This window comes from Homarus americanus, unplaced genomic scaffold (genome assembly GCF_018991925.1).
Source record: "Homarus americanus isolate GMGI-L3 unplaced genomic scaffold, GMGI_Hamer_2.0 scaffold24260, whole genome shotgun sequence".
NCBI lineage: Eukaryota > Metazoa > Arthropoda > Malacostraca > Decapoda > Nephropidae > Homarus > Homarus americanus.
In genome coordinates, this window is record NW_024721079.1 from 12,252,506 (window position 1) to 12,278,059 (window position 25,554).

The window sequence follows — 25,554 nt, forward strand, 5'->3', positions numbered from 1 at the left end:
CTAATGCAAAATATATGATGTTTATATTCAAAATGATCACCAAATTGTAAGAATTCCAGCAATGTAAATTATATTCTGGCCGGGTAATTTGTATGAATTTTATGAGCTAAAACAAATATCTTCAGTTAATAAAAAAAAAAATATTCTTCACGACACTATCTGTCAATCAAAGTACCCCACCTTGCCTCCCCCCCCCTCTTCCAACCGCGCAGTCAGTCCCAACCCTCCCCCCCACCCCCCACCAATCCTCCCTTCAAGAGAAAGGTTGGGTGAAAAAACTAAATTTTAACATTTTGTATTAAATAATACCTCAGATTAAAGTTAGGATAATATAATTGACATTGTTGGATTCCTTGTAAGACCAGGAATATTTAGAATACAAATGTCATATATTTTGCACAAAAAATAACATATTTACTCAGAATAAACATTATATCTAAAATTTGTATGTCTAATGCAAAATCTATGATGTTTATATTCAAAATGATCATCATATTGTAAGAATTCCAGCAATGTAAATTATATTCTGGCCGGGTAATTTGTATGAATTTTATGAGCTAAAACAGGCAGTCAGGCAGGGTGGCGGGTGGCGGGAATCTAAAAATAGCTCTCGAGCCAGACACTCACGCGTATACGTGGAAAAAACCCGCGTTAAGTGAAAGTTCGGCTCTGGCGAGGCACCGCGTATACGGTAAAACGTGCTAAGCAAAACCGCGTTAAGCGGGGTAATACTGTACACTACTATAAATCTTAGCACATTTCCATGCACAAAGAATGTGGCAGAAAGAAGCTTAACTTCTGATAAATTTCATTTATCACCAATATGATAAGAAGGCTTGTTAACTATTCAAGATGATATGCATACTCTACAGTATTTAAAACACAATAATATTTCTTCTACCCATATTACATTGAATTCTTTAAGCCTGATCTGACTGACTATCTATATTATGACATCGTTCTCCATCCATAAACAGCTGTAAATTAATTAAGATACAATTTCTATTTGTTTATTTCAAGATCTATGAGAGTTGTACAAGTGATGGGAGAACCACTGCAAATTATATAATATTATATAACTTATCTCTGCTCACATCTTAGCCCTCACTTTGATAAGAAACAAAAATACTAAACACGCATTCAATTTTGCACTACCGTACACTTTGTCCTAAAACAACTTGATAAACTGAGCCAACAGGTAACTTGCTCTACTATGTCTCCTATCAAATTCTTTGTTAATATTCTGAAAACTGTGACACAATCAGCAACAGTTGGGTGTAAAAAAATTAGGATGTCCAAAATATTGCTATACTTTACCCTCTCCTTAATACAGAACACATTACTAAATAATTCTCAAAATACTCTACGAAGAACATAGTGGATAAAAATGAAAGGAATAAGATCAGTTGATGCTACAATTACTCTGCTTTCTTCTTGCCTGGAGGCGGGTGGTGGACAGAACGTAGTCTTGTGCCATTCTTGATACTCTCCTGGTAAGTCAGGAAGATCTTTGCATATTCTGGCTTCCTCTTGGCATAAGCTTGGAAGTCATCTGTTGGCACAATTGTTTTTCACTTGCTGAAATTTTAACATTTAGATACCTAGTACTATTCATTTAGGAAAATATAATGAATTTAGATGAATCTCTATATAAAACAGATTTATATCTTTTTTGGTAATTTCTTTGCAGAATTCTCACATGCAACAGATATGAATTAAAAGAGTTTTTTAATACATATAAAATACCTACTATATGTAATGTAGCCCTTGTTATCCTGATCGGCCTGTTTAAATATTCGTGTGGTCTCTTCCGGTGTCATGTCCAGGGAAGCACGAAGAGCCTTAACGAGGTCATCGAGGAGGATGTGACCTTTGCCCCCACGATCAAACAACTTAAAGGCCCACTTGAGGGTGTCTTCTGTATTGGCTGGCTGTGTATACTGACAATATCCTATCAGGTATTCACGGAAATCAATGGTGTCTGAGTTATCCTGAAAATCAAAACATCTTTATGAATTTTTGGAGGATACGCATTTTTTAACACCTAAATTAGCATATCACTTTTCTGCAAAAACAAAATATAAATTCAACAATTGTAAACACAAATTTACACATAGTAAATCCTACAACCAACAGATCTCTCCACTAAGTTTTATAGAACATAACATTGCTTCAGGAGGATTGACTTGCATAGTTCAGCTCAGACTTAGTTACAGTGCTAGGCAAGAGAAAATTATAGAGCTAGTTCAATTATATAAAATTCTTTCGAGTAATTTTTCTTTGTTTAGTGCAGTAATGATTGCCAACTTCATCCATGTGCTGAACTACCAACAAAACAAATAAATATAATATTGCATAATTATCAGTACAGTATCTGCTAAATGTTAAAAGTTGTGTTTGGCTTGACACCCTCAGTACGAGGATGTTGAGATACAGTGACTCCTCGTTTAACGAACGCCTCGGTTAACGAAATTTCGGTTAACGAACTGCCTTCCATAAGGATCTTCAATTCGGTTAACGAACAAAAATTCGGTTAACGAATTTCTTACGAACCGACCTCAACATGTTTTCGCTTGCACTGGCCGGGCAACCAGCTTTAGTATCAGTCCGCCAATACATTAATCGGTTCTAGGGCTTAAATTCCTAAGTATTTTAGTAAATATCAAGAAGTTTATACTATTCAATAATTTTAAAAGTTTAATATTCAATTTTTTAGTCATTTTAACAATTATTGAACATAATTGAAGGTAAAGTGACTAGTTTAAAGCGCAGCATCCAGCCTCTTAACACAGCAAACAGGCGTTAGTCTCTCTGTTTTCACTGGAGGTAACATCTTGCTTGAGACTCTCTTCAACTAAACGCTTTTTTCTGTGTTTCCAAGCAAATTATTGGTCATTTTGAAATATATTTTACATATTGACAATATATAATGCAGTACAGTGTTGATTTAAAGAAAATAATCTTGAAATACACCAAGAGAACTAAAATTTTATGGGTGAAATGGTGCCATGGGGTGACTTCTCTTCCACCCCAATGCCTTCTCTTCTTCCTTCTCCTCCACCCCCATTGTAATTCCCATCATCATCATCATCCAGGAGCCTTCTACATACACACCTCAAAGTAAGTGAACTTTTCTACCATTTTTGTTGAATTTAGGAAATTTTCGGTGAGCTGGAACCAATTACCCAAAAACCCATTGAAACAATGGTTTCGGTTAACGAACTTTTCGGTTAACGAACGACCTTCTGGAACGGATTGAGTTCGTTAACCGAGGGGTCACTGTACTTCCTTTACATATAGTGATCAACAAATAAAATTCAAGAACCTAGATAAACTAGTATCTATTGTATGTGAATAAAATGTAGAAACTGAAAAAATTACATAAACTTCATTCTTACCTTATCATAAACCTTGAACAGATCAACAAGGGCTGGCTCAGATTCAGGGATGCCTAAATACTTTGCAAAGTCTGAGAGTGTGATCTGTCCATCACTGATGGCAATGTCTGCATACTGGCTCAACAACTCCTCCTCAACATTCTTCAAATTCAAACTGAAACAAAAACCACATCACTGAGAAAGCTGAACTTTCACTTTACACAATACTGTACCATAAAATCTATACAGTATAGGAAATGTAAATTATTTTACTACACATAATGGTTGCATCCAGGGCTACAACAAAGAAATCAGTAAGATTGAGGCACTGATATTGATTAAAAATTCCTTTTGAAGGATGAATCCTTCTAAGCTTTCCATTTCCCATTTCTATTAACCATCTGGAGGCATATGATGTAAATGGATAAATGAACCACGATAACATATTTTATACTGTAGTTGAAGGAAAAAGTGATCTGCGAGATATTCTCTACTAGAACACAACATGGTAGAGCCTGTCATGGCCAAACAACCTCAAATGTTCTAGTAGCATGCTAAATTGTCCCATCAGACCAAAGTATATTACTGCCATACAGTTCTTTGCCCCATGAACTAAAATCTAGGATACGTATATATATTTTTAGCTCCAAGCTCAGAGGTTATTTCAAAGCTAACAAGATTCCAGGCTAACACTATGAAAACTATGAAGGTTCACCTTTGTCTCACACCACTAACCATCCATATATAAGATCTCCAAGCTTTTAATTCTCATATTTCCCACTGATTAAGAACCCATCATAGAGGGAGAGAGGTAAGTCAGGACATTCGTCTCTTCCCTTCAGTTATGAAATGGGTACTTCATGCGTCAACCCTCCATTTACTGCCTAAGGGTAAACTTTCAAACCATTATGAATGGGATGGAAGTGGGGTTAAGTCAAAGGATCCAACCAATAACATCCCATATGGAAAGTTTGCACTTCAAGAAAAAAATGGACTAACATGTAAGTCCTCTATGTGCCACACAGTCTGGGTTTGATATTGAAACACTTCATTTAACCAGAAAAATACAGATACAGAGTGGATAATAATGACATGACTGAGCCAATTGAGAGCCTGAGCTCTCTTAGTGGCACCTGATATATACTGTACATTTATCTCAAAGAGGTATAATGAACATTTAGTATCATCTGGAATAGTACACGTAACATGATGTTAGTAAGAGCATACAGTGATCCCTCGGTTAACAAGCGCCTCGGTTAACGAGATTTCGGTTAACAAGTTACCTTCCATAAGATTCTTAACTTCGGTTAACGAGCAATCCCTCGATTAACGATTTTTTTACGAGCCGACCTCAACATGTTTTCGCTTGCATTTGGCGGTCCACCAGCTGTAATATTAGTCCGCCAATACAGTAATCAGTTTTAGGGCTTAAATTCCTTACTATTTTAGTAAATATCAAGAAGTTTATACTATTCAAAAATTTTAAAAGTTTAATATTAATTTTTTTAGTCATTTTAACAATTATTGAACATAATTGAAGGAAAGGAAACTACTGTAGTTTCAGGCGCACCATCCAGCCTGGCAACACACCAAACAGGCGCCAGTCTCTCTGTCTTTTCAGTGGAAGTAACATCTTGCTTGAGACTTTTTTCAACTAAACGCTTTTTTTGTGTTTGCAAGCAAATTATTGGTCATTTTGAACTTTATTTTACATATTGACAATATATAATGCAGTGCAGTGTTGATTTAAAGAAAATAATCTTGAATTACACCAAGAGAACTAAAATTTTATGGGTGAAATGGTGCCATGGGGTGACTTCTCTTCCACCCCAATGCCTTCTCTTCTCCCTTCTCCTCCACCCCCATTCTAATTCCCATCATCATCATCATCATCATCATCATCCAGGAGCCTTCTACATACACACCTCAAAATAAGTGTACTTTTCTACCATTTGTTGTTGAATTCAGGCAATTTTCGGTGAGCTGGAACCAATTACCCAAAAACCCATTGAAACAATGGTTTCGGTTAACAAGCAACCTTCTAGAACGGATTGTGCTCGTTAACCGAGGGACCACTGTATAAGAATGCTACCACGATTATCACTTCGTTATTTATTTATTTTTTATTATTATAATTTTTTACATTTATATTATAAGTACGTACATACATATTTTACAGTGGGGTTGACGTACATTAATATGATAAGCGGGGAAAGTCATACAACATGGGTTGCATTAAGGTGAGACACGGGGACAAACACATTACAGTCAGTATCATGTCTTGATGGCAAATATATAATTATTGCAATGGTGATTTATATCTATCTACTTGACAATATACAATATAATGGTTTTGGTGGCACAATAAAAATACAGAAGCAGTAAATATCTCACAAGTGTCGTCGAATTACCACTGGATGTCCAGCCACTCTCCGGTAATTTCCCGACGATATGTATCATTGTAAAGGCAAAACAACAGGCAGGTAGATTTCCACCAAGTCACAGAAACACATGTGTGAACTGTAGGCCACTTTAATTGTCACTTAATCTTCACAAAACTGTTCACAGGGTATGTCTTCACAGATGGACTTATCAATTCAAATATAAACAGTCAGCACACTACCAGTGTACAATTCCTTAGTCTTTTCACTTTGCATCGCTCACAATAATTCCATAATACTTGCACAACAATTATCTTCAGCTGTCACTAGGTTTGTACTTCACACTTTGGGCAGAAGCGATCGATTAATTGACCTAGGCAGCCCACTACTGCTTATAAACCTCATCAGACGATCCTAGAACACCCTAGCATAACCCAGACAGGTCTGGGAAGTTACAGAAAGCTCTACTCTGATCGAGGCTTACAATAAGAAGTAAATCATAAGAATAAATGATGCAATACATTCTAGAAAATTCCTACAGTTAATACATCAATATATACACAAAAAATCTCCCTGAACTTGCCAAAATAACTGCTGCTTGGACTAGAAAATACTCAAAACACCTAGTTTACACACATTATAAGACCAAATTATGCCTCGGCATAACAATATCCTCGAATTTTAGAATTTTCAATTTAGCAAATTGTTCGTTTGTATGATCAGTTTTTTCAAGCAGATTATTGCCTGCACCACTCTCTTCAGTAATGACCAGGGATTGTGTTTTAGTGGTGCTAGATGCCCCCATAGAGCATGACAGTGTATCAAACCAGGATTGAGGACTTTATTACCACTAGGTCCAAATATGCTGTTACACAAACCTTCACAGAGAAAAAATTCCTCCTTCAAAGATAGAATTGATAGTCAAGAGAAAGCAAAACTTCTTCAAAATCAGTCTGCCTCAAGCCTTACACACTGCATTCAAATGACAAATTAGGCATTTTCCACATAAAAAAAATAGTTTTGTTGGACATAGTGACTGTGACATAATCTTTCTTAGTTTTCTCCTCTTTGTCATTTTTCTGGATCATATATGACCCCCCGCCCCCCCCCCAAAATGGAGTTTCTGGAATTTTCCAGAAAATGCACCTGATTTTCAACCTCAGAAAATTGTTCCCAAACCCAGAATTGAGAAAAATTTTCCAGAAAAATTCAGAGCAAATTTCAATGCCGGCTATTAGAGAGTTCCGAGGTATTCTGGCGAACAGATTTTACTGTACATGTTCACCCTATGTAAAGTTTCACACTTACCCAAGGCGATGACGAAGCTTCTGAAACTCAATGAGTCCAGTTTGACAAGGTAGATGCTTGAGCTTAGCCTTATACATTAATCGGCAGTCGTCGTAAGTATAGTCAGCTACAGGAACACCCAGAGCACTGTAAAAATAAAAACCAAACTTAGTGCAAATAAAGTTCATAAGCTTTTAAGCCTTACACCCATTTCTCAATTTTATGGCGGCCTAAATAAAAGTACAGTACAGGTTGTACCTCTCTAGTCCGGCAACCTCGGGATCTGACCGGTGCCGGACCATGGAAATTTCCGGACCATGGAAATTCACCCTTTTCCTGGATAGACAGTAACTTGTGCTTACGCTTGGAAGCACTAGCACCACTTTCTCTGCTTCATGGTCTCTTTGAAGACATATTGAAGGGTTAAATGTCATACAGTAGCTTCTCAAATTTCGCGAGTTTTTAATTCAACGTTTTTAATTAAAACACACACAAAAAACAAAACAATTCAAAATTTTGACGGCGGAAACTCGAATTTCGACGGGTTTGAACGGCTCACCAATGTTCAGACGTGCACAATCGTGTAAACAGAGTCATTTCTCTTATGTAAAAAAGACTCATTATTGTTTATTACAGAATGTCTTTTTGATTGAATTAATGTTTATGTGTGCAAAATGAGCAATACAATTCATTAATAATACGTAGAATATTAAAACACACGAGGAGACGAGACAGCATTGTTTTCGTTGATTACAAAACCAGTGACTGACTGGTTCTACATATAAAACTGAAGAAAATAAGACCCTGGTTGTAGCTGTAGTAAAATTAATATGGTTGTTTTAAGTAATGTTATTTAATGTTAATAAATGGAACAATAGAAGTAGCTAACGATAATGGTAAAGAAAAAAGAGATCGCATATGCAAGTGCGCACATGTGAAAACATATTGTCATTATTCTACATAAGAATATGAAAGCAACACTTATTTACTGCTCATATATACTGAAGGGTTAAATGTTGTACTCTGTATAGACAAGCAGAGAGAGAGAGAGCAGCTGAACTGCAGGATGTAAACAAACCTTAATTTCCCGCGGCTTTGTTGTTGTTGTTTTTTACGGGGATTAGCCCGCCTGGGCATAGGTCACTGACCCACATTGGGGCCTGAGGGGCGAAAATTTAATACTCCTGAAATAATAATAATACTAATTCAGATAAGTTAAAAAAAAAAAAAAAAAAAAAAAAAAAGCTGCCTATCTACCTATTGGACAAACTAAAATCGTTCCGGACCACGGGAGTTTCCGGACCACAGAATGCCGGACTAGAGAGGTACAACCTGTATGAGGCATTCTATGTGACAGTGACAAAAAAGCCAAATTTAAGTTTTGAAACAATATACGTCAGATTTTAAAAAACGAGTACCCGTACATACTGTATCGACAAAAAATTTCAAATACTTTTAAATTTTGATGAACTTGGCTTCATTTTGATGGTATTCTGTCATAAAATAAAGGCAAAATTAAGAGAACAGCAATAAGTAAAAAAATTGCATAAATAATAATAATAATAATAATAATAATAATAATAAACAGATCCATTATCATATATTGTACAAAACTCTATTGTTTTCACTTTTTTCCACAGTTCCACAAATTTCTGTTTCTCATGATTTGCCTGACTAGACTGCACCTCACTACCATAAGAACTCATTATGCATGTACAGTACAGTAATAAATTCATATAAATGACAAAAATAAGTTGCAGCATTAAAACTTACTCAAGTAAATACTGACTGACTGGGAAATAGGATGTAAACTCAATGCTCATTGGCTGACAGAGGATGAGATGCAACCACAGTGATGATTGGTTCCAGGCCAAGCTGTTTGTACAGTATGTACCTTCTTGTAGCACGGAACAGAACAAATTGCACACATGACCCACTGTCCCATCTAAAACAATGGAAAATTACCAGGAGATAAAGATGACTCCACCAAATGTGGACCGTGTATCACAAAAGAAACACATTTAGGGCCATGATGGACTTGTCACTGTCACACGGAATGCCTCACGTAATATTAAGTACAGTCAACCCTCACTTTACGCGGTCCCACATTCCGCGTTTCCACGGTGCCCTGCCAGAACCCAGGATGCTCACATTCCGCGGTGGGTGTACCCCTTTACACAGGTGAATTATAATTTTTTTATTTAGCTCATAAAATTCATACAAATTATCCGGCCAGAATATAATTTACATTGCTGGAATTCTTACAATTTGATGATCATTTTGAATATAAACATCATATATTTTGCATTAGACATACAAATTTTAGATATAATGTTTACTCTGAGTAAATATGTTATCTTTTGTGCAAAATATATGAAATTTATATTCAAAATATTCCTGGTCTTACAAGGAATCCAGCAATGTCAATTATATTATCCTAACTTTAGTCTGATTTATTACTAAAAAGGTAAACAGTCTGGTATTCCCACACATTCATCTGGTAGGGAGGGACTGGCGACCGACCACCTGGCACCATGGTGGGAAGAATATTTTTTTTTTTTTTATTAACTGAAGATATTTGTTTTAGCTCATAAAATTCATACAAATTACCTGGCCAGAATATAATTTACATTGCTGGAATTCTTACAATTTGATGATCATTTTGAATATAAACATCATAGATTTTGCATTAGACATACAAATTTTAGATAAAATGTTTACTCTGAGTAAATATGTTATCTTTTGTGCAAAATATATGACATTTGTATTCAAAATATTCCTGGTCTTACAAGGAATCCAGCAATGTCAATTATATTATCCTAACTTTAGTTTGAGGTATTATTTATTACTATACCTGGTTTTCCCCCAAAATTTCTCAGAGAGGGAAGAGCCAGCGAGTGTAGTGTGAGAAGAGGGGGAGGGAGTTGAGTCCATTATTTGAATGGACATTAACTTGGCGACTGTATTTCTCTATTTCTCTTAAGTATTAATTGTGTGCATGTACCATCATAAAATTAAGATGTTATTTTTACTAGAACATAGGTATTGTGTTGGAAAATGTGGAGTTTGGGGGTCAGCTGGTCTCTATTTCATTTAATCCCATATGTTATGTTATTCACTTTACGCGTTTCTCACTTTCCGCGGTACCCTGTGGGTTACATTAACCGCGTAAAGTGAGGGTTGACTGTATTGATCTTGGTTCATTTCTCCACTTTGCATATATGATACAGATCCTTTTGTTCCCTTCTAGCTCTTTCACTGTACAGCACAGCCACCTAAGGATATATCTTTTATAAACAATTAGTGTGGCTTGTCAAAAAAAATATTCACAATAACATGAACTAAAATTACTGTTCAGTCAGCGTCTGCTTAACGTATCATATACAATACTGTAATGTTACCATGTGTTCGATCTTGCATGTAAAGGTCCGTAGTTACTGTCCACACATTGTACTCGTGTTGAAGCTGTCCACCACTACATGCTTGGTTTTGATTAGTTGTGGTCACAGCTGGTTGTGTTTACATGGTGCTGTACAGGGTATTTTGTATTGTGACTGGATATTTCATTATACTGTACCCTACAGTACTGTACTATGAGTGAAAAGATAAAAAAACAAATGCTGCTGCATCTGGTGGTATTAACTCTTACAGGGTTTTCATACACCAGTAGCATCCCAAATATAATACATGGCCACTACGATTTTATCCACAAAAAGAATCGTAAAAATAATATTACAAAAATTAATTGTTCCATTTTTTTAGCTTATTATGAAGTAAGAACACACTTATCTTCCATATGAAAATTTCCTCAAGTTGCTGGTTAACATGCATAACGGTAGTCCAGTTGTAATGCAGTTGTGTGTGTAAGATAGTTCAGGTACCAGGTGTCACCACTGTTCAGTAAAGGAGGAATTCCGTAACTAACTGTGAGAATTTAACGATGTTTAATATACCTACACCTTCTCCCAGCCTGGGGCTAGCCTCCCTGTTTTCTGCTCTTCTCCTAAAACTCCACGCTGACTCTCAAACGATAACTGATATATCCCCCTCACCAAGTGCTGTCACCCCACGCTGGGCGGCTACAGTCCAGCATTTATACACCATTGGTTTATACAACATTGTTTTATTGCAAATCTTGTGAGTTTGTTTCCATAAGCTTAAGCACCTAAAGTAAAACCGCCATTTAATGGACATATATCTGATATATAGTCCATTATACTGTATAGAGGTTTCATATCTAACAGACTACATTATCCCCATATAGTCTGTTACATGCATGTTTCACATCAAACATGCCTCAACATAAAGGACTACACCCTCCTATATAGTCCATTAAATAGAGTCTTGCTGTATACAGTCTCTTATACGCTGTCACCTGAGAAAACACTGGCATATATTATTATAATGTCTACACAGGGCTGTATTGACACATTGAACCAACAATGCATTGCAATATGGATGCTCAAGTGCATAAGATATTATCATGCAAAGCAAACTAAACCAAAAGCAGGTTCAAAGGCTACTTGAGAAATATTTTTAGAGATGAAGACAATAGGTTTTCCCTCAAGCAAATATATTCCCACAATATTATAGGATGGTCAGAATCAGGAGTTACATAGACTCTCCCTCATCTGCCATCACTCATTCTTTCTAGCGGTCTTACCAGAGGTGTTCCATGACTTTCATTTGGTTTACCCATGTTAAGTTATACCATTACCCAGCAGCACATTTATCCCCCAAAACTAGTCGATGTCATACTTGCTCACACCTCTGCCTCTTGGGTGTCATCCTCCTCTTATCACACAACTCCTTCACCCTGTTCTTCTACCACCTGCTTGATTTTCCTTGCACTCTCTTACCATCCACTTCTGAGGTATAATCATCATCACTGTTTTAAGGATGTTTTCTGCGCTTGAGTAGATTCGCTGTGATTACCTGTAGCATGGTGCTCTGGCTGCCATCGGGTAAATTTGAAGTAAATTTTACAGCTGGATGCCCTTCTAATTGCCAACCCAATTTTACAGAGCAAAAACTGGGCATCATATGCAAGACTTACAAACACTTTCTTAGTTAGCAAGGCAAGGTTACTACTGCCAGAGGTAACCAAGGATTACTTACATACATCCTGAGCCATGAACATCGAGGATTTCAACCGTCCAGGTCTTTTTTACCTATCTCTTGCTTCTCAATTTGTCTATGCATGCAATAACTAAGGAACTACAGTTTGACAGAATAATACAGGAATCTTAATCCATAAAACTATAATGATACCACCATATCAGATAAAAAAATATGACAATATTAAAGCAAAACCTTGATAAATCGAACATCAATACACCAGAATTCGCTTTTCTCGGACTCTCTGAGGTACTCTGGACCACTCCTCTATTTACCAGAATTTAAAAAAAAAAATCCAGCATCAGTCCAAATGGTTTGTGTGTTTGTACATGCGGTTGAATGCCTTTGCGTGGGTGTCGTGAGGCACGTGTCTCACTGTTTTAGACTCAATCTGAGTCTTGCCTTCATAATTATAGTATCAATGTATCGCACCTCGCTGCCTACAATCATATACGTTAAATTTTTTGTAAACTATGTAGTATCTTTAACGGGGATATTAGAGGGTTTTAAGAAATGGGTTAAATTACTGTATGTAACTACACATTTTAAGAAATGAAACAACTAAAGTAAATAGCTAAAATCTTATGATTTGAAAAACACTTGCTCATTAAATACTGTACTGTACTAATCAGATTTACTGTAGGCCTAATGAGAGCTAAGAAACTGTGTACGTAAGCAGGCTGGGGGTGGTGGCCTGATTGGGGATTGCCACATTCTTCAGATTTATTTATTGATTCAGTATTATATTCTCATATGATCAGCCTTTTATGGCGTATGGTTCTTCATGATTAATATAACATCTTCAAAAATAGAGAAGAAAATACAATATGTTATTTGTAATTAGGCTTGAAAATAAAAGGATAAGCTGTATTGGAAGGTATTCAGCCAGGATGCATTCGTGCGAGAGCTTTCTGAAAACCACCTTACAATAGGGTCATTATAACACACTGTATAGTGTTTGATATAAATATATCTTCCTAACAACATTATTTATTACCTTTGAGTGATATATGATGACTCAATTTGACTTCTTGTACACTTAGACAAGAGATTACTGCAGCAAAATACTGTACACTATAATATTACCTATTAAGTGCTGATAAATGCATGAAAATATTATTTATTACTTGATGATAAATACACTACCGTACTTTACTAAGTGTTGAAGACGGATGTTATAGTAAGCATGAGTGGTGAAAAAGCTGACAGTTGTTTGCCTTTTGTAAACATTTGACTCATGGTGTTGAGTGAGGGATTCTTTTTCAGGAAAACTGATAATATTTTATCATCCCAGCACTAAATGAACCTAAATTATATGAAAAATATGGTGAAATTGCATAAAGATATGTTAAAGAGATCTTGGATGAAGAAGCCACCCACCCATGCTACCTGTCCCCCCCCCTCCTGCTCCCAGATTACTCTCATCTCTACACAATATACCCCTACAATTATTTTTTCTAGTTTTTATATTTATAGTACTGTACAGTATACATTTTTCTCTTTATTCACGAGACAAATTCTGGGGTTACTTACATATAACATTTACAGTACGTAATAATCATCTCGGTGAAAACAGTTGTTGACAACCAGATTTATGTCTGATTCTTAACCCAGAGAGTTCTGTTTCATATTTTTATTGTTGAAAAATATTGCTTTAATAACTTTGTCATGCATAATATAAACAACAGATTTTCTTTAAACAGTTCAGAGGAACACTGTTATCTCCACCCCTGCCCCATAGATTCCCTTTATCAGATTTATCGAGGTTCTACAATTCTAAATGCCACCCAAAATCTGATTTACTCCTAAACACACTTAAGATAATCTTAGTACATTACAGTACTGTACTTTTTAACAAAGAAAACTAGTGGAGTACCTGTACCATCAAATTAAATACAGTAATACCCCGCTTAACGCGGTCAATTGAACCCACAGGGTACCGTGTTAAGTGAAAACCGCGTGAAGTGAACAACAGAACATATGGGATTAATTCCAATAGAGACTGGCCAGAACCCCAAACTCTACTTTTTCCGACACAATACCTATGTTCTAGTAAAAATAACATCTTAATTTTATGATGGTACATGCACACAACTAATACTTAAGAGAAATAGAGAAATACAGTCGCCAAGTTAATGTCCATTCAAATAATGGACTCAACTCCCTCCCCCTCTTCTCACACTACACTCCCTGGCTCTTCCCTCTCTGAGAAATTTTGGGGGAAAACCATTAAATTATAATAAATAATACCTCAAACTAAAGTTAGGATAATATAATTGACATTGCTGGATTCCTTGTAAGACCAGGAATATTTTGAATACAAATGTCATATATTTTGCACAAAAAATAACATATTTACTCAGAGTAAACATTATATCTAAAATTTGTATGTCTAATGCAAAATCTATGATGTTTATATTCAAAAAGATCATCATATTGTAAGGATTCCAGCAATGTAAATTATATTCTGGCCGGGTAATTTGTATGAATTTTATGAGCTAAAACAGGCAGGCAGGAGGGTGGTGGATGGGGCGAATCTAAAAATAGCGTCTCGAGCCGGACACTCTGCGCGTATACGTGGAAAAAACCCGTGTTAAGTGAAAGTTCGGCTCTGGCAAGGCACCACGTATACGTGAAATCGCGCTAAGCGAAACCGCGATAAGCAGGGTATCACTGTACTTTATGTACAAAAATTTTGCAATACTGTAGTCTCTCCACGACTTATGACGGGGTTCTGTCCCGACGACCAGGTCGTAAGTCGAAAAGGCAAAAATAATACATAGAAATTCTAAAATGGGTGTCTCTTTTTCTTCTCAGCACCACGAGAACTCTCACTTTTACGCTTGCCAGCCATTTTAAAGGGAATTACAAATGAAAATTTTGTCAGTAAACAGCGCGATCACTAACGTCGGGACTCGAAAATACGTAATGTGAAAAATATTTTATACGAACATGACCGTCGTATGTTCGGGTTGTCGTAAGTCAAGGAGAGACTGAACTTGATTGTCTACGGGTAATAGTTTCGTTAGGTTGAAAAATATTTACCAGTAACTACCAGTAAACAATGGAAACGACGCACCAACTCACCACCCACTGTGAGTGTCGGTACAGTTGCCAGGGCAGATCTCTTGCGTCATCATAGCAAGCCAAAAGTAGCCAAATGCATGGTATGGTATGCACAGGAGTATGTAAAACATAAAGTATTCATTTTTAAAAGTTTATTTATGGATACATAAATTTTTTTTAATTAAATTTGAAACATCAATCTTTGTTAATTAAATTTGAAACAAAAGAAAAATACGATACCTTATTTATAAATATTTTCATTAAAATATTACATCACAAGTATATTTTACCTTAACTGTGCCTGAATGAATATATTCTCAGAAATAAATATGGAAATGTAATATTTTTGCTGAAATGACGTACGTATTACAGTGGAAAGTGGGATAAAATTGTGACGAAAACAATGACTTTCACTTTCTTTCGTCGTTCAAAAGATTTTGCCGTAATCGCTTTTCGAATGGTTTTCAGTTAAAAACTGTTGTATTACAATAATATTCTATCCTAATTGACTTGAATAAATACTACGATACCATATTTCTGAATATTTTCATTAAAATCCATCAAAATCATTTTCCTTGTCATCATCTGCAGCACCAAACAGCTCCTCCCAGTCCTCTCCTTGAACAGCATCGTCATATGGATCAACACCATCATCAGCCATAGGATCATCAATATCTTCATCCTCATTCACGCTCTCATTAGCCTCATAATCCCACAACAAGTCGTCTTCTGTTCCATCAAGAGCATTCGAAATCCCACATTTCTTAAAAGATTTCACCACAATTTCTGGTCTGATTGCATCCCAGGCCTCTACAATCCATTCACATAATGTTGCTAGTGATGGAGCTTGGATGTTGCCTCCCTTTGTGTATGTCTTATCGCCTTCTATCATCCAGTTGTTCCACTTCACTCTTACCGCATCTTTAAATGGTTTGTTTAAGGAAACATCCAGTGGTTGGACAAGACTTGTTAATCCACCAGGAATCACAGCTGTATCAGTGTTTTCCTTCCTAATCCCAGCAGTAACACTGTCAACAAGATGTGACCGAAACATATCCCACACAAGAAGACTTTTTTCTTTGCGTAGTCCCCCTGGTCTAAAGTTCAGACTTTTTTAAGCCATGTTTGTATGCCGCCTTCATCCATCCATCCTTTCTCGTGCACATGGATGATTAAAAAAATGCTGTCTGACTTGCAACACTGTTGGTAGGGTCAGGTGGTTCTAACGGCACCTGCCAGGACCCGGTAATCAAATTTATAACAGTGTCTAACCTCAATTACTGTAGTTTATCTGATGTAGGCAATATGAAGTAAAAAATACCAGTTAAAGTGAGAAATTGGAAGAGAATAATTAAGAAAGATGTCGTTGGGCTATTTTTGGTAGGGCTGAGGGAGAGTACCAGCTGTTTGGTCTTTTTTGGCGGGAGAGTCACGCAAATAACCGTAGTACTGGTATTTGTTTGGTGTCTTCTGTATTTTTAAAAATGAATACTTGTAAATTAAAAGTACCGTAACATTGTATTATATACAAACTTGTCATATTTCTGGAAAATAAGAAGCAAGAAAATAGAATATACCGGTAAACACAATTTCAACGTACGCTAAAATTAAAAGCTGCTTAAGAAGGGCCGAAGCAAACACAAAGCCTCCGCGACCAGGGCTCTGCCGTATCAGCTAGACGGTACACGTGTTTTTCGAATCGTTTTCAGTTAAAAAACTGTTACATCACAAGTGAATTAGGATAGAATATTATTGTAATACAACAGTTTTTAACTGAAAACCATTCGAAAGGCGATTACGGTAACATCTTTTCAACGAAAGAAAGCGAAAGTCATTGTTTTTGTCACGATTTTATCCCACTTTCCACTATAATACGTACGTCATTTCAGCAAAAATATTACATTTCCATATTCTCAGAAATAAATAGTAGTTTTGCTGAAACGTGATGTATTTCAATGTAAATTAGGATAAACTACATGAAAACAAAAGACTTTACCAAACCTTCCGATGTTCAAGATATGTTACTCGTTTTTTTATTAGTTTTCGGTTAAAATACTGTTATATTAGTGATATTCTATTCATACTGTGCTTGATACAATACATTCACGGAAATGTAATATTTTTTGCTGAAATGACGTACGTATTACAGTGGAAAGTGGGATAAAATTGTGACGAAAACAATGACTTTTGCTTTCTTTCGTTCAAAATATGTTACCGTAATCGCTTTTCGAATGGTTTTCAGTTAAAAAACTATTGTATTACAATAATATTCCCTCCTAATTGACTTGAATAAATACTTGAATGGAAATATACAATATTTTTGTTGAAACTACCCGTGTTTCAGTGTAAAGTGTCGTAATAATAAATGGTAAACAAGTTTATAGGACGTAGTGTTTCTCTGAAGGTTTTGTTGTTCCTTTACCCTCAAAAGCTTGGGTCGACCTATAAACGAGGAATATCATAAATTAACAATTTCTTGGTCAAAAAATCGGGGTCGACCTATATACGAAGGGGGGTTATAGACGAGTATATACGGTATATAACAGTACTATAAATTACAAGACACTAATCTAATACTCACTCGGCCATGACTTGTCGAACATTGCTGGCAAACAGCTTGGCATCTTGCTTCTCCTCCTCACTAGGAGTGTACACAGGTAAGTATTCCAATTCACAAAAGTTATGGAACTGGCACAGTGTTACCCACAGCATTTTAAGTCTGTAAAAGGATGGCATTCAGTTAGAAAGTATAAAATTAAAAAGAAAATGAATACAAAACAACCATAATCATTATTGCCTTTCCTTTCTACACATCTGGAGCATAAAGCCTATAAAAAGATGTAAATCTATAAAATATTACAAGGTATGAAATACAGTGATAATACGATAACTAAAATAGTAAATAACAAATTAAATGAAGAAGAAAGACACCAGTATTCATCTCCAACTTATGTTGAATTTAAATTAATGAAGAAAGCATTATTTCCTCATTAACTAATAAGTTTCATTTTCCATGATTACCTGATGGCAGCTCTCCATGTTGTGTGGTCTCTTGCAGTCTCTCTCATTAGGTTGTTCTCTCTGAGGTCATTTCTCACACCCTCCCCATGTTATTTAAGGCCTACCATTGTTGTCCTTCCCTCCAAATTCAAACTCATGCATATTTTGACTCAGTTGGTCTCCCCTATTGTCTTCACATGCCCAAACCATCTCAGATTATCTCTATGCAAAACCCTCCAAAAATCTCAATACCCAACTGCAGTCTTAGGGTATGACCACAAGGAAAGCAGGTTACCCGCTTGCCGGCGGACACAGAGGACGCAGGTATATCTGCGAGTTATGGTCCAGCTGTCGTACAGTAAAGCTGTATAGTTCGTCATCTGAAGAAGATTTTCTTTGGCTCGATGGTGCTTATGCAAAAATCAGGAGGAAAAGAACTGGAATACATCAAATCAATAACAGGTTTTTTCAATACAATACACAGGCGATCAAAACTTCTATTTCCACCGTGACAAAATAAAAAAAAAAAAAACACTTCGCACAACTAGCACCGCCTCAACAACATGTCCACCCCTGCGGGCAAGTGATAAGAGAATGTTTTGCTCATTCCGGGAAACTTGTCAGCATGGACAACCACATGCCGACAGACTTCGACATGCTTCTGCTGCGTGCAGCGGCGCTTGATAGCATGGTCACATTCAAGATGCTTGTCAGCGCCGGTTGGCACTGGTAACCCGCAAGTGGGTAACCTGCTTTCTTTGGGTTCTTACTCTTAGCTCTGAACAGAGTTTCCTATCTTTCAGTGTCACATTACAAATCCATCTCAACATGCTTATTTCAGCTCTTTCCTTGCGATACAACACTATACTTCTCACACCAGTTGCCTACATCTATCCATTCACATGAAGAAAGGGTCCTCTTCCTGTCAATAAAGGTAGCAGCTCCCTAAACGTCTTCCAGCAACTCCTGACTTTTACAAATGAGCCAGCATCAGCACCATCTCCAGCACTGATCATGTCACCTAGGTAGTGTTTCTCCAGTCTTGCTTAGCCCACATAATTACCTACACATACAGTGCCCTTAAGGTTGACAACAACCTGCCATTTACACCACTGCACCTCTTGTGTACCCACCTTTCACATTACTGAGTTGGTACCACCACCTTTCTTACAGAAGGCAGTTGGCCACTTTCCACTGTATATGCTCAAGTCACTAATCATGTTCTTTGATGCCATTCCATCATTCTATGTCTTCAAATTTTCCACATCCTCAGTACTGTCTACTGTCAACACTAAAATCATCAGCATACAACAACTCCCAAGGAAGATCAGTCATAAAATCCTTCACTATTGCCCCTAATACCATGATAAACAGAAGGGGGCCCAAGAAAGACTCATGAACTCCAACTTAAACATCTAGTTCCTCACTTTTCTCACCATTTACTCTCACAGAGGTTATTGAGCCCTCATATAATGTCAGAACCACTCAAATAAGACATTTCTTGACCCGTAACTTTCTCACATGTCCAATGCCTTCTCTGAGCCCACAAATACAGCTTGCTCTCCATCCCAATACAGTAGATTTCTTTTGTAGTTACCTGGTCATAAATATTGTCTCTGTTGTCCCCCTGACTGGCAAGAACCCAAACTGCATTTCAATTATGCCCATTCTCTCCATTATCAATTTCTTAATCACACTTTCCACAAAGTGTTTTTAAAAACTTCAGGTCCCTGTATTTTTGGGGTTTAATTAAGTGCATCACCATTTCCCATGTAAGTATTCGCAATCATGCTTTTCAGTCAGTCAACTAGGACAATACATTCCATCATTAGTGCATTAATTAATTCAGTTACCATCAGCATGCCATTATCATCTAATGCTTTCAACACCTATGCAACAATTCCAGAGCCACCAACGGCCTTTCTATTCTTCATTTTGTTAATAGCTTTCTTCACCCATTTTCATTCAAAATTGGCATGGTCCCTGAAGTGGCTCTGCTGTTTCAAGGATGCCCTGGTTCCATTCAAACTTCTCTTTCAACAAATGATTATATTTTTCAACGCATCTTTGATTTCCTCAATATCAACAACCACATTGCCATACTCATTTCTCACACTCTGCTCACCAACATCCTTGTTTCTACCCTATATTTGCCTTGTTATTTGGTACACTTCAACTCAAGCATCCATACTATTCCACACATCTGTATATACCTTGGTCTCCAGGTACTCTTCCTCGTCACTATCCATCTTACTGGTCATGGAGACTTCATTTTTCCTTTATCACTCAATCTACTTCATCCAGCCACAATTCTTATCAGTCACACTTTACAGAACGTCCTATAATTTGACCCAGCATCTTGTTACATAACCCCACACACTGCTATGGATTGAATCCTCTTTTCTCAATTACTTTACAGTCTGTTGCTGGGATATATTGCTTAATTCATTTTCGTATTATATTTTCCAAGAATGATGTTGAAAAACAACATCAGAAATCAATAACAAGAAGTGGACTAAAGAATACATGGAGAGAGTGTTTGGGAGCCACATCAAAGGAGGCAAAGAAGCGGACATAGAAGTAAACTGTTGAATCTGTGCTATAAATGTGAACCACGGACTGTGAATACAAGATGAAGGAGCATATTAGAAGTGACAGAAATGATGTGCTTAAGAGAAGAGCTACACAGGATATCAAATTTCACTGAAGGATGTTGCTGCTTTAGGTGTTCCTTATTGTGCAAGTAATCATGTGGTCTTAGCAAACCTGGAGAAAATCTTCATTAGGGATGCATCCCTGGATTGTGCCAACGAGTTCTACTATCAGGAGGTGATGCTGAAGCTAGTCACTTATAAAAGTTAGAAGTTGATGGAGGAAGTTTAGGAAGTTGCTGCCTTTAATGACAGCAAGAAGAAATGTAGGCAACTGGCATGAAAAGTCAATTTTTTTTTCTTTTAAATTTGGGTTACTTATAATTATCCCTGAGGTGTCCTCTAAACCCGTAATTAATTTTGTAATACCAAATATACGTGATTTGGTTCAGGTCACTATTTAGTAATCTGAATTGTTATTGGAACATTTCGGTACAGGGTATAAGTCTTTGTGTGTGGGTAGGCCCCTGAAGACATCCTGAAAGTTCTAACTAGTTATATATGAATAGAAAAGTATCTGAAATACAATACGTATATGTAAATTAAAATGAGAAAATACAGAAAACATATATTCAAATGTCCTAATAACCACTTCCGACGGAAATATATATACAGTGAACCCTCGCTTTTCGCGGTCAATTGAACCCACGGAGGCCCGCGTAAAGCGAGAAACGCGTAAAGTGAACAACATAACATATGGGATTAATTGAAATAGAGACCGGGCCGACCATCAAACTCCACTTTTTCAGACACAATACCTACGTTGTAGTAAAAATAACTTCTTAATTTTATGATGGTATGCACACACAATTAATAATTAAGAGAAATATCAATAATATTAGGTTTTTTAACACTTACATTAGTAGAAAAGATGGCTGGGCACACAGGGATGGAGGGTTGGTTCCGAGGCAGAGGGCAGATTATTGGCCCTCACCTGTATCAATTGTATCACTATCCACCACAGAGGCGTGCAGGGCCTCTTTGTCAAACCCCTCAAAGTCCATATAAGTCCATATCCTCACTATCACTAACACTGACTTGGGCCGCCTGTGGTCGGTGGCGGGTGAAGAACTCGGTAATGTTTTGATGACTGGGCGACCTTGTGAGCACCCTGCCCGCGCCGCTCTCTGCGTAAAAGAGTACATGCACCGCGTAAAGTGAGCATTCCGGGTCTGGCAGGGTACAGCGTAAACGTGGAAACGCGTAAAAAAAACCTCGCATAAAGCGGGGTAATACAGTATATATTTTAAGACACCGGCGTGTACCCCTATGATGTTTACCTTCAACTCTGAAGACTTTTCATCTCTCCATCATGCTTCTCACAAATTATCTAGCACTGCATTTCTGCAAACATCCTCTCGTAGCCTCAAGTACAATAAAGAACACAATTTTTTGGTGATAGAAAGATGTAATGTAATTTTCAGTTCGCCAAAATATTATAGAGGAAAGATCCAAAATAATACAAAGATGTGTTTGGTAGATTGTTGAGGTAATAGTTTACAAGTTTTACTTGTGAGACTGATTATTTTTATTTATTTTTTATTTTTTTAATGGGGAATAGCCCACCTGGGCACAGGTCATCGACCCACAATGGGGCATGGGGGAGGGGGGACAAAAAAAATAAATAAAAAAAATAAATAAAAAATAAAGAGTAAAAAGATATTAAAAATAGAAAAGAAAAAGATTATATTAATCCACACCACGAAGATGCCGGAAAACCAGCTTTTGAAGTGAGACAGATTGCAGGGTATAGAAACACGGAAGAAGGCAGAGAATTCCACAGTTTGGCTGTGTGAGGAGAGAAGGATGTACTATAACGGATTATTCTAGTGTGATTGACATCCACAGAGAAACGGTGGGCACCGTAGGCAAGATGAGTGTTATGCGCCCACGGCCTTGCCGGCAGTACACAGGATGTCACATCCACCAAACATTGCCCGTTAAAGTACCTGTAAGAGAGAGAGAGTGAAGCAACATTGTGGCGAAGAGAAAGGGAAGAAAGATTATCAACTAAAGGAAGAGCGTTAATAAGACGAAATGCCTTTGATTCCACCCTATCTAACAGTCGGCCAGAAGAAGAACCACCCCAGATATGAGAGCAGTACTCCAAGTTAGGATGAATGAATCCCTTATATACTTGAAGCAACTGCTCAGAAGTGAAGTGGCGACAGCATCTTTACAGCATTCCCAGCTTTCAGGAGGCAGCTTTAGCAATGTTGTGGATGTGTGACTTCCATGATATATTAGAGGAAATGGTGAGGCCTAGCATATCTATTTTAGAATTTGGCAGAATGATTGCATCCTGAAATGTGATAGGTGGGAGATCATCTAATTTGGAAAGTGTAATCTGTAAATACTGTGTTTTATTACTTTTGAATTTAACCAAGTTTCTGCCTCCCAATTCGGAGATGCTGCACAGATCCACAGTGATAGATGAAATGATATCAGCTCAAGAAACAGATCTAGTTTGAGAATGAGGAGGAAGGGAAAAATGTGAAGAAGAGTGAAGAGTAGAATCATCAGCGTAAGAATGGATAGAATTAGTCATAGTGTGAAGTACTGTAAATCATTGATAAAAAGAAGGAAGAGAGTTGGTGAAAGAACAGACCCCTGTGGGACACCACTATTGGTAGAGAAAGAGCGAGAGATTGATCCCTCGACAACAACTGCTATGGATAGGTTCTCAAGGAGTAGTAGTTTTAAGCCCGGCCTTACTAAGATAAAATAAAATTGATATTTGATCATATAATAAAACACTTGTACAGTTCTGCAAAATTTATTTTAATTCAAAATAGTTTTGTTTATTTTGCAACTAAAATAACAAAGTAATATAACTAACTGGCAATATGCGTGATACAGTAATTTCATAAAACAAGGGGCAGGCATATTAATTCTACAGTATTGTTCTGTGCTGCCAATTTTGTCTTAATTCTTAATATTGTATACACAGGAAACTCTCGCTACACGAGCGTTTGCTTTATTTTTTCTGGCATGAAACCTTTAACTGTTTTACTAACTTTATGGTGCTAACTAAATCTGATCTCAGGATTTGGTTCATCACGTAACGTGCCAGAATTACTGAGCTACCAGGAGATTGAGGATATAGACCGAATTCAATTGTTTCTACTTGATGAAGATGAAGAGGAATTTATCTTTCAAGCCATCTGGTGAAGATTGTGAAAAGCCAACGTTGTTTACTCAGTCAGAATTTCGAATGATCTGTCAGACGATCTAAATTTGCCAAAACAGTCTGCTGAATTGTTAGCTTCCAGGCTTCAAGAGAAACGACTCTAAAACCTGGCACGAGGCTCCCTTTTTATCGCAACAGAGAAGAGCAACTGTGAAGTACTCTTTCATTCAAATGACCAGTTTGTTTTTGCAAGGATGTAGATGATTTTTCTCCATGGGGACTACCAGCATATGATAGTAAGGATTGGAGACTTTTTATTGACAGTTCTAAAAGGAGCTTGAAATGTGTTCTCTTCATAACGGAACAAGCGGTTCAATGGACATTCTGTACAAATTAAAAGAAGAGTATGAAAACATAAGACTGTTCTGAGAGAGGTTGTAATACCATGCTCATGAATGGTTAATTTGTGGACTTGAAAATGGTAAACTTTCTATTGGGCCAGCAAGGAGGTACACAAAATACCCCTGTTTTCTGTGCTACTGGGACAGCAGGGCTGGCAGACCATTGGGTGAAAAAAAAGAATTGGCCACCAAGACATAGTTTGACGCTTGGTGACAAGAATATCATTAACGATCCTCTGCTGACAGGAAAAACATTGTCCTTCCTCCTCTGCACATAAAACTTGGTATCATGAAGCACTATGTCAAGGCTCTTGATCATAGTGGAGAGTGTTTAGATATATATGCTCAACCTTTCCAAGTTCTAGCGACGAGAAGAAAAAAAGGCAGGGATTTTTGATGGACTCAAATAAGAACACTACTCAGAGATCCACACTCCTTGCAACAATGACTGAGCACAGGCAAGAACTTGGAATGCTTTCTAATGTGGTGCGGAACCTCTAGGAACATGAAAGCGGACATTTATCAAGAAAATTGTGGAAGAGCTGTTCTTGAGTTTACAAGCACTTCTGATGCAGAATGAGTATCAAGGTTCACTACTTACACAGTCACTTGACGAGTTTCCAGAAAATCTGGGGAGAAGTGAGCGAGGAGCAAGGAGTGTCATCAAGACATTAAAGTAATGGAAGAACGTTACCAAGGTCGATGGGACTCGAACATGATGGCGGACTACTGCTGGAGTTTGATGAGAGACATTCCAGAAGTTGTACATAAGAGATCGGCCAAAAGAGTGAAGTTTATGTAACTGTGTGTCTCTGATTCCATTACCTGTAATTATTTCTACTGTACACATTAATTGTTTGTTTTTTTTCACCCCTTCAATGTTACATTTAGATATTATATGCATTAATCCTTTCCAATTTGATATTAACAATTTTTTGGTTATAGAAAATACAAAATTATAATGCTGAAAAATTTATGTATACATGTTTAAATCCGTCAATTTGGATCCAAAAGTTTACGTTTCCCAGCAAAAGCAAGTAATATGGTATATCTCAAAAACCTGATGTGATAACATTAAACCAAAGTCATATTTGGATTGCACCAAATTTACTTAAAATCCGTTTAAAAACCTTGTGCCAGAAA

At 36.9% G+C, this 25,554-nt stretch overlaps 1 protein-coding gene across 1 annotated transcript in view; it reads right to left on the minus strand.

The window, feature by feature from the left end:
- Nucleotides 1–996: 996 nt before the first annotated feature.
- Nucleotides 997–25,554, minus strand: part of LOC121861561 (lysophosphatidylcholine acyltransferase 2-like) — a 123,754-nt gene continuing 99,196 nt past the window's right edge. Inside the window, exons 6-10 of the mRNA XM_042359440.1 lie at nt 17,811–17,948; nt 7,067–7,192; nt 3,399–3,552; nt 1,751–1,991; nt 997–1,552 (exon numbers count right to left, since the gene is read on the minus strand). Coding sequence (XP_042215374.1) covers nt 1,419–1,552; nt 1,751–1,991; nt 3,399–3,552; nt 7,067–7,192; nt 17,811–17,948 — 793 coding nt within the window. The 3' untranslated portion in view covers nt 997–1,418. The remainder of the gene's footprint in view (nt 1,553–1,750; nt 1,992–3,398; nt 3,553–7,066; nt 7,193–17,810; nt 17,949–25,554) is intronic.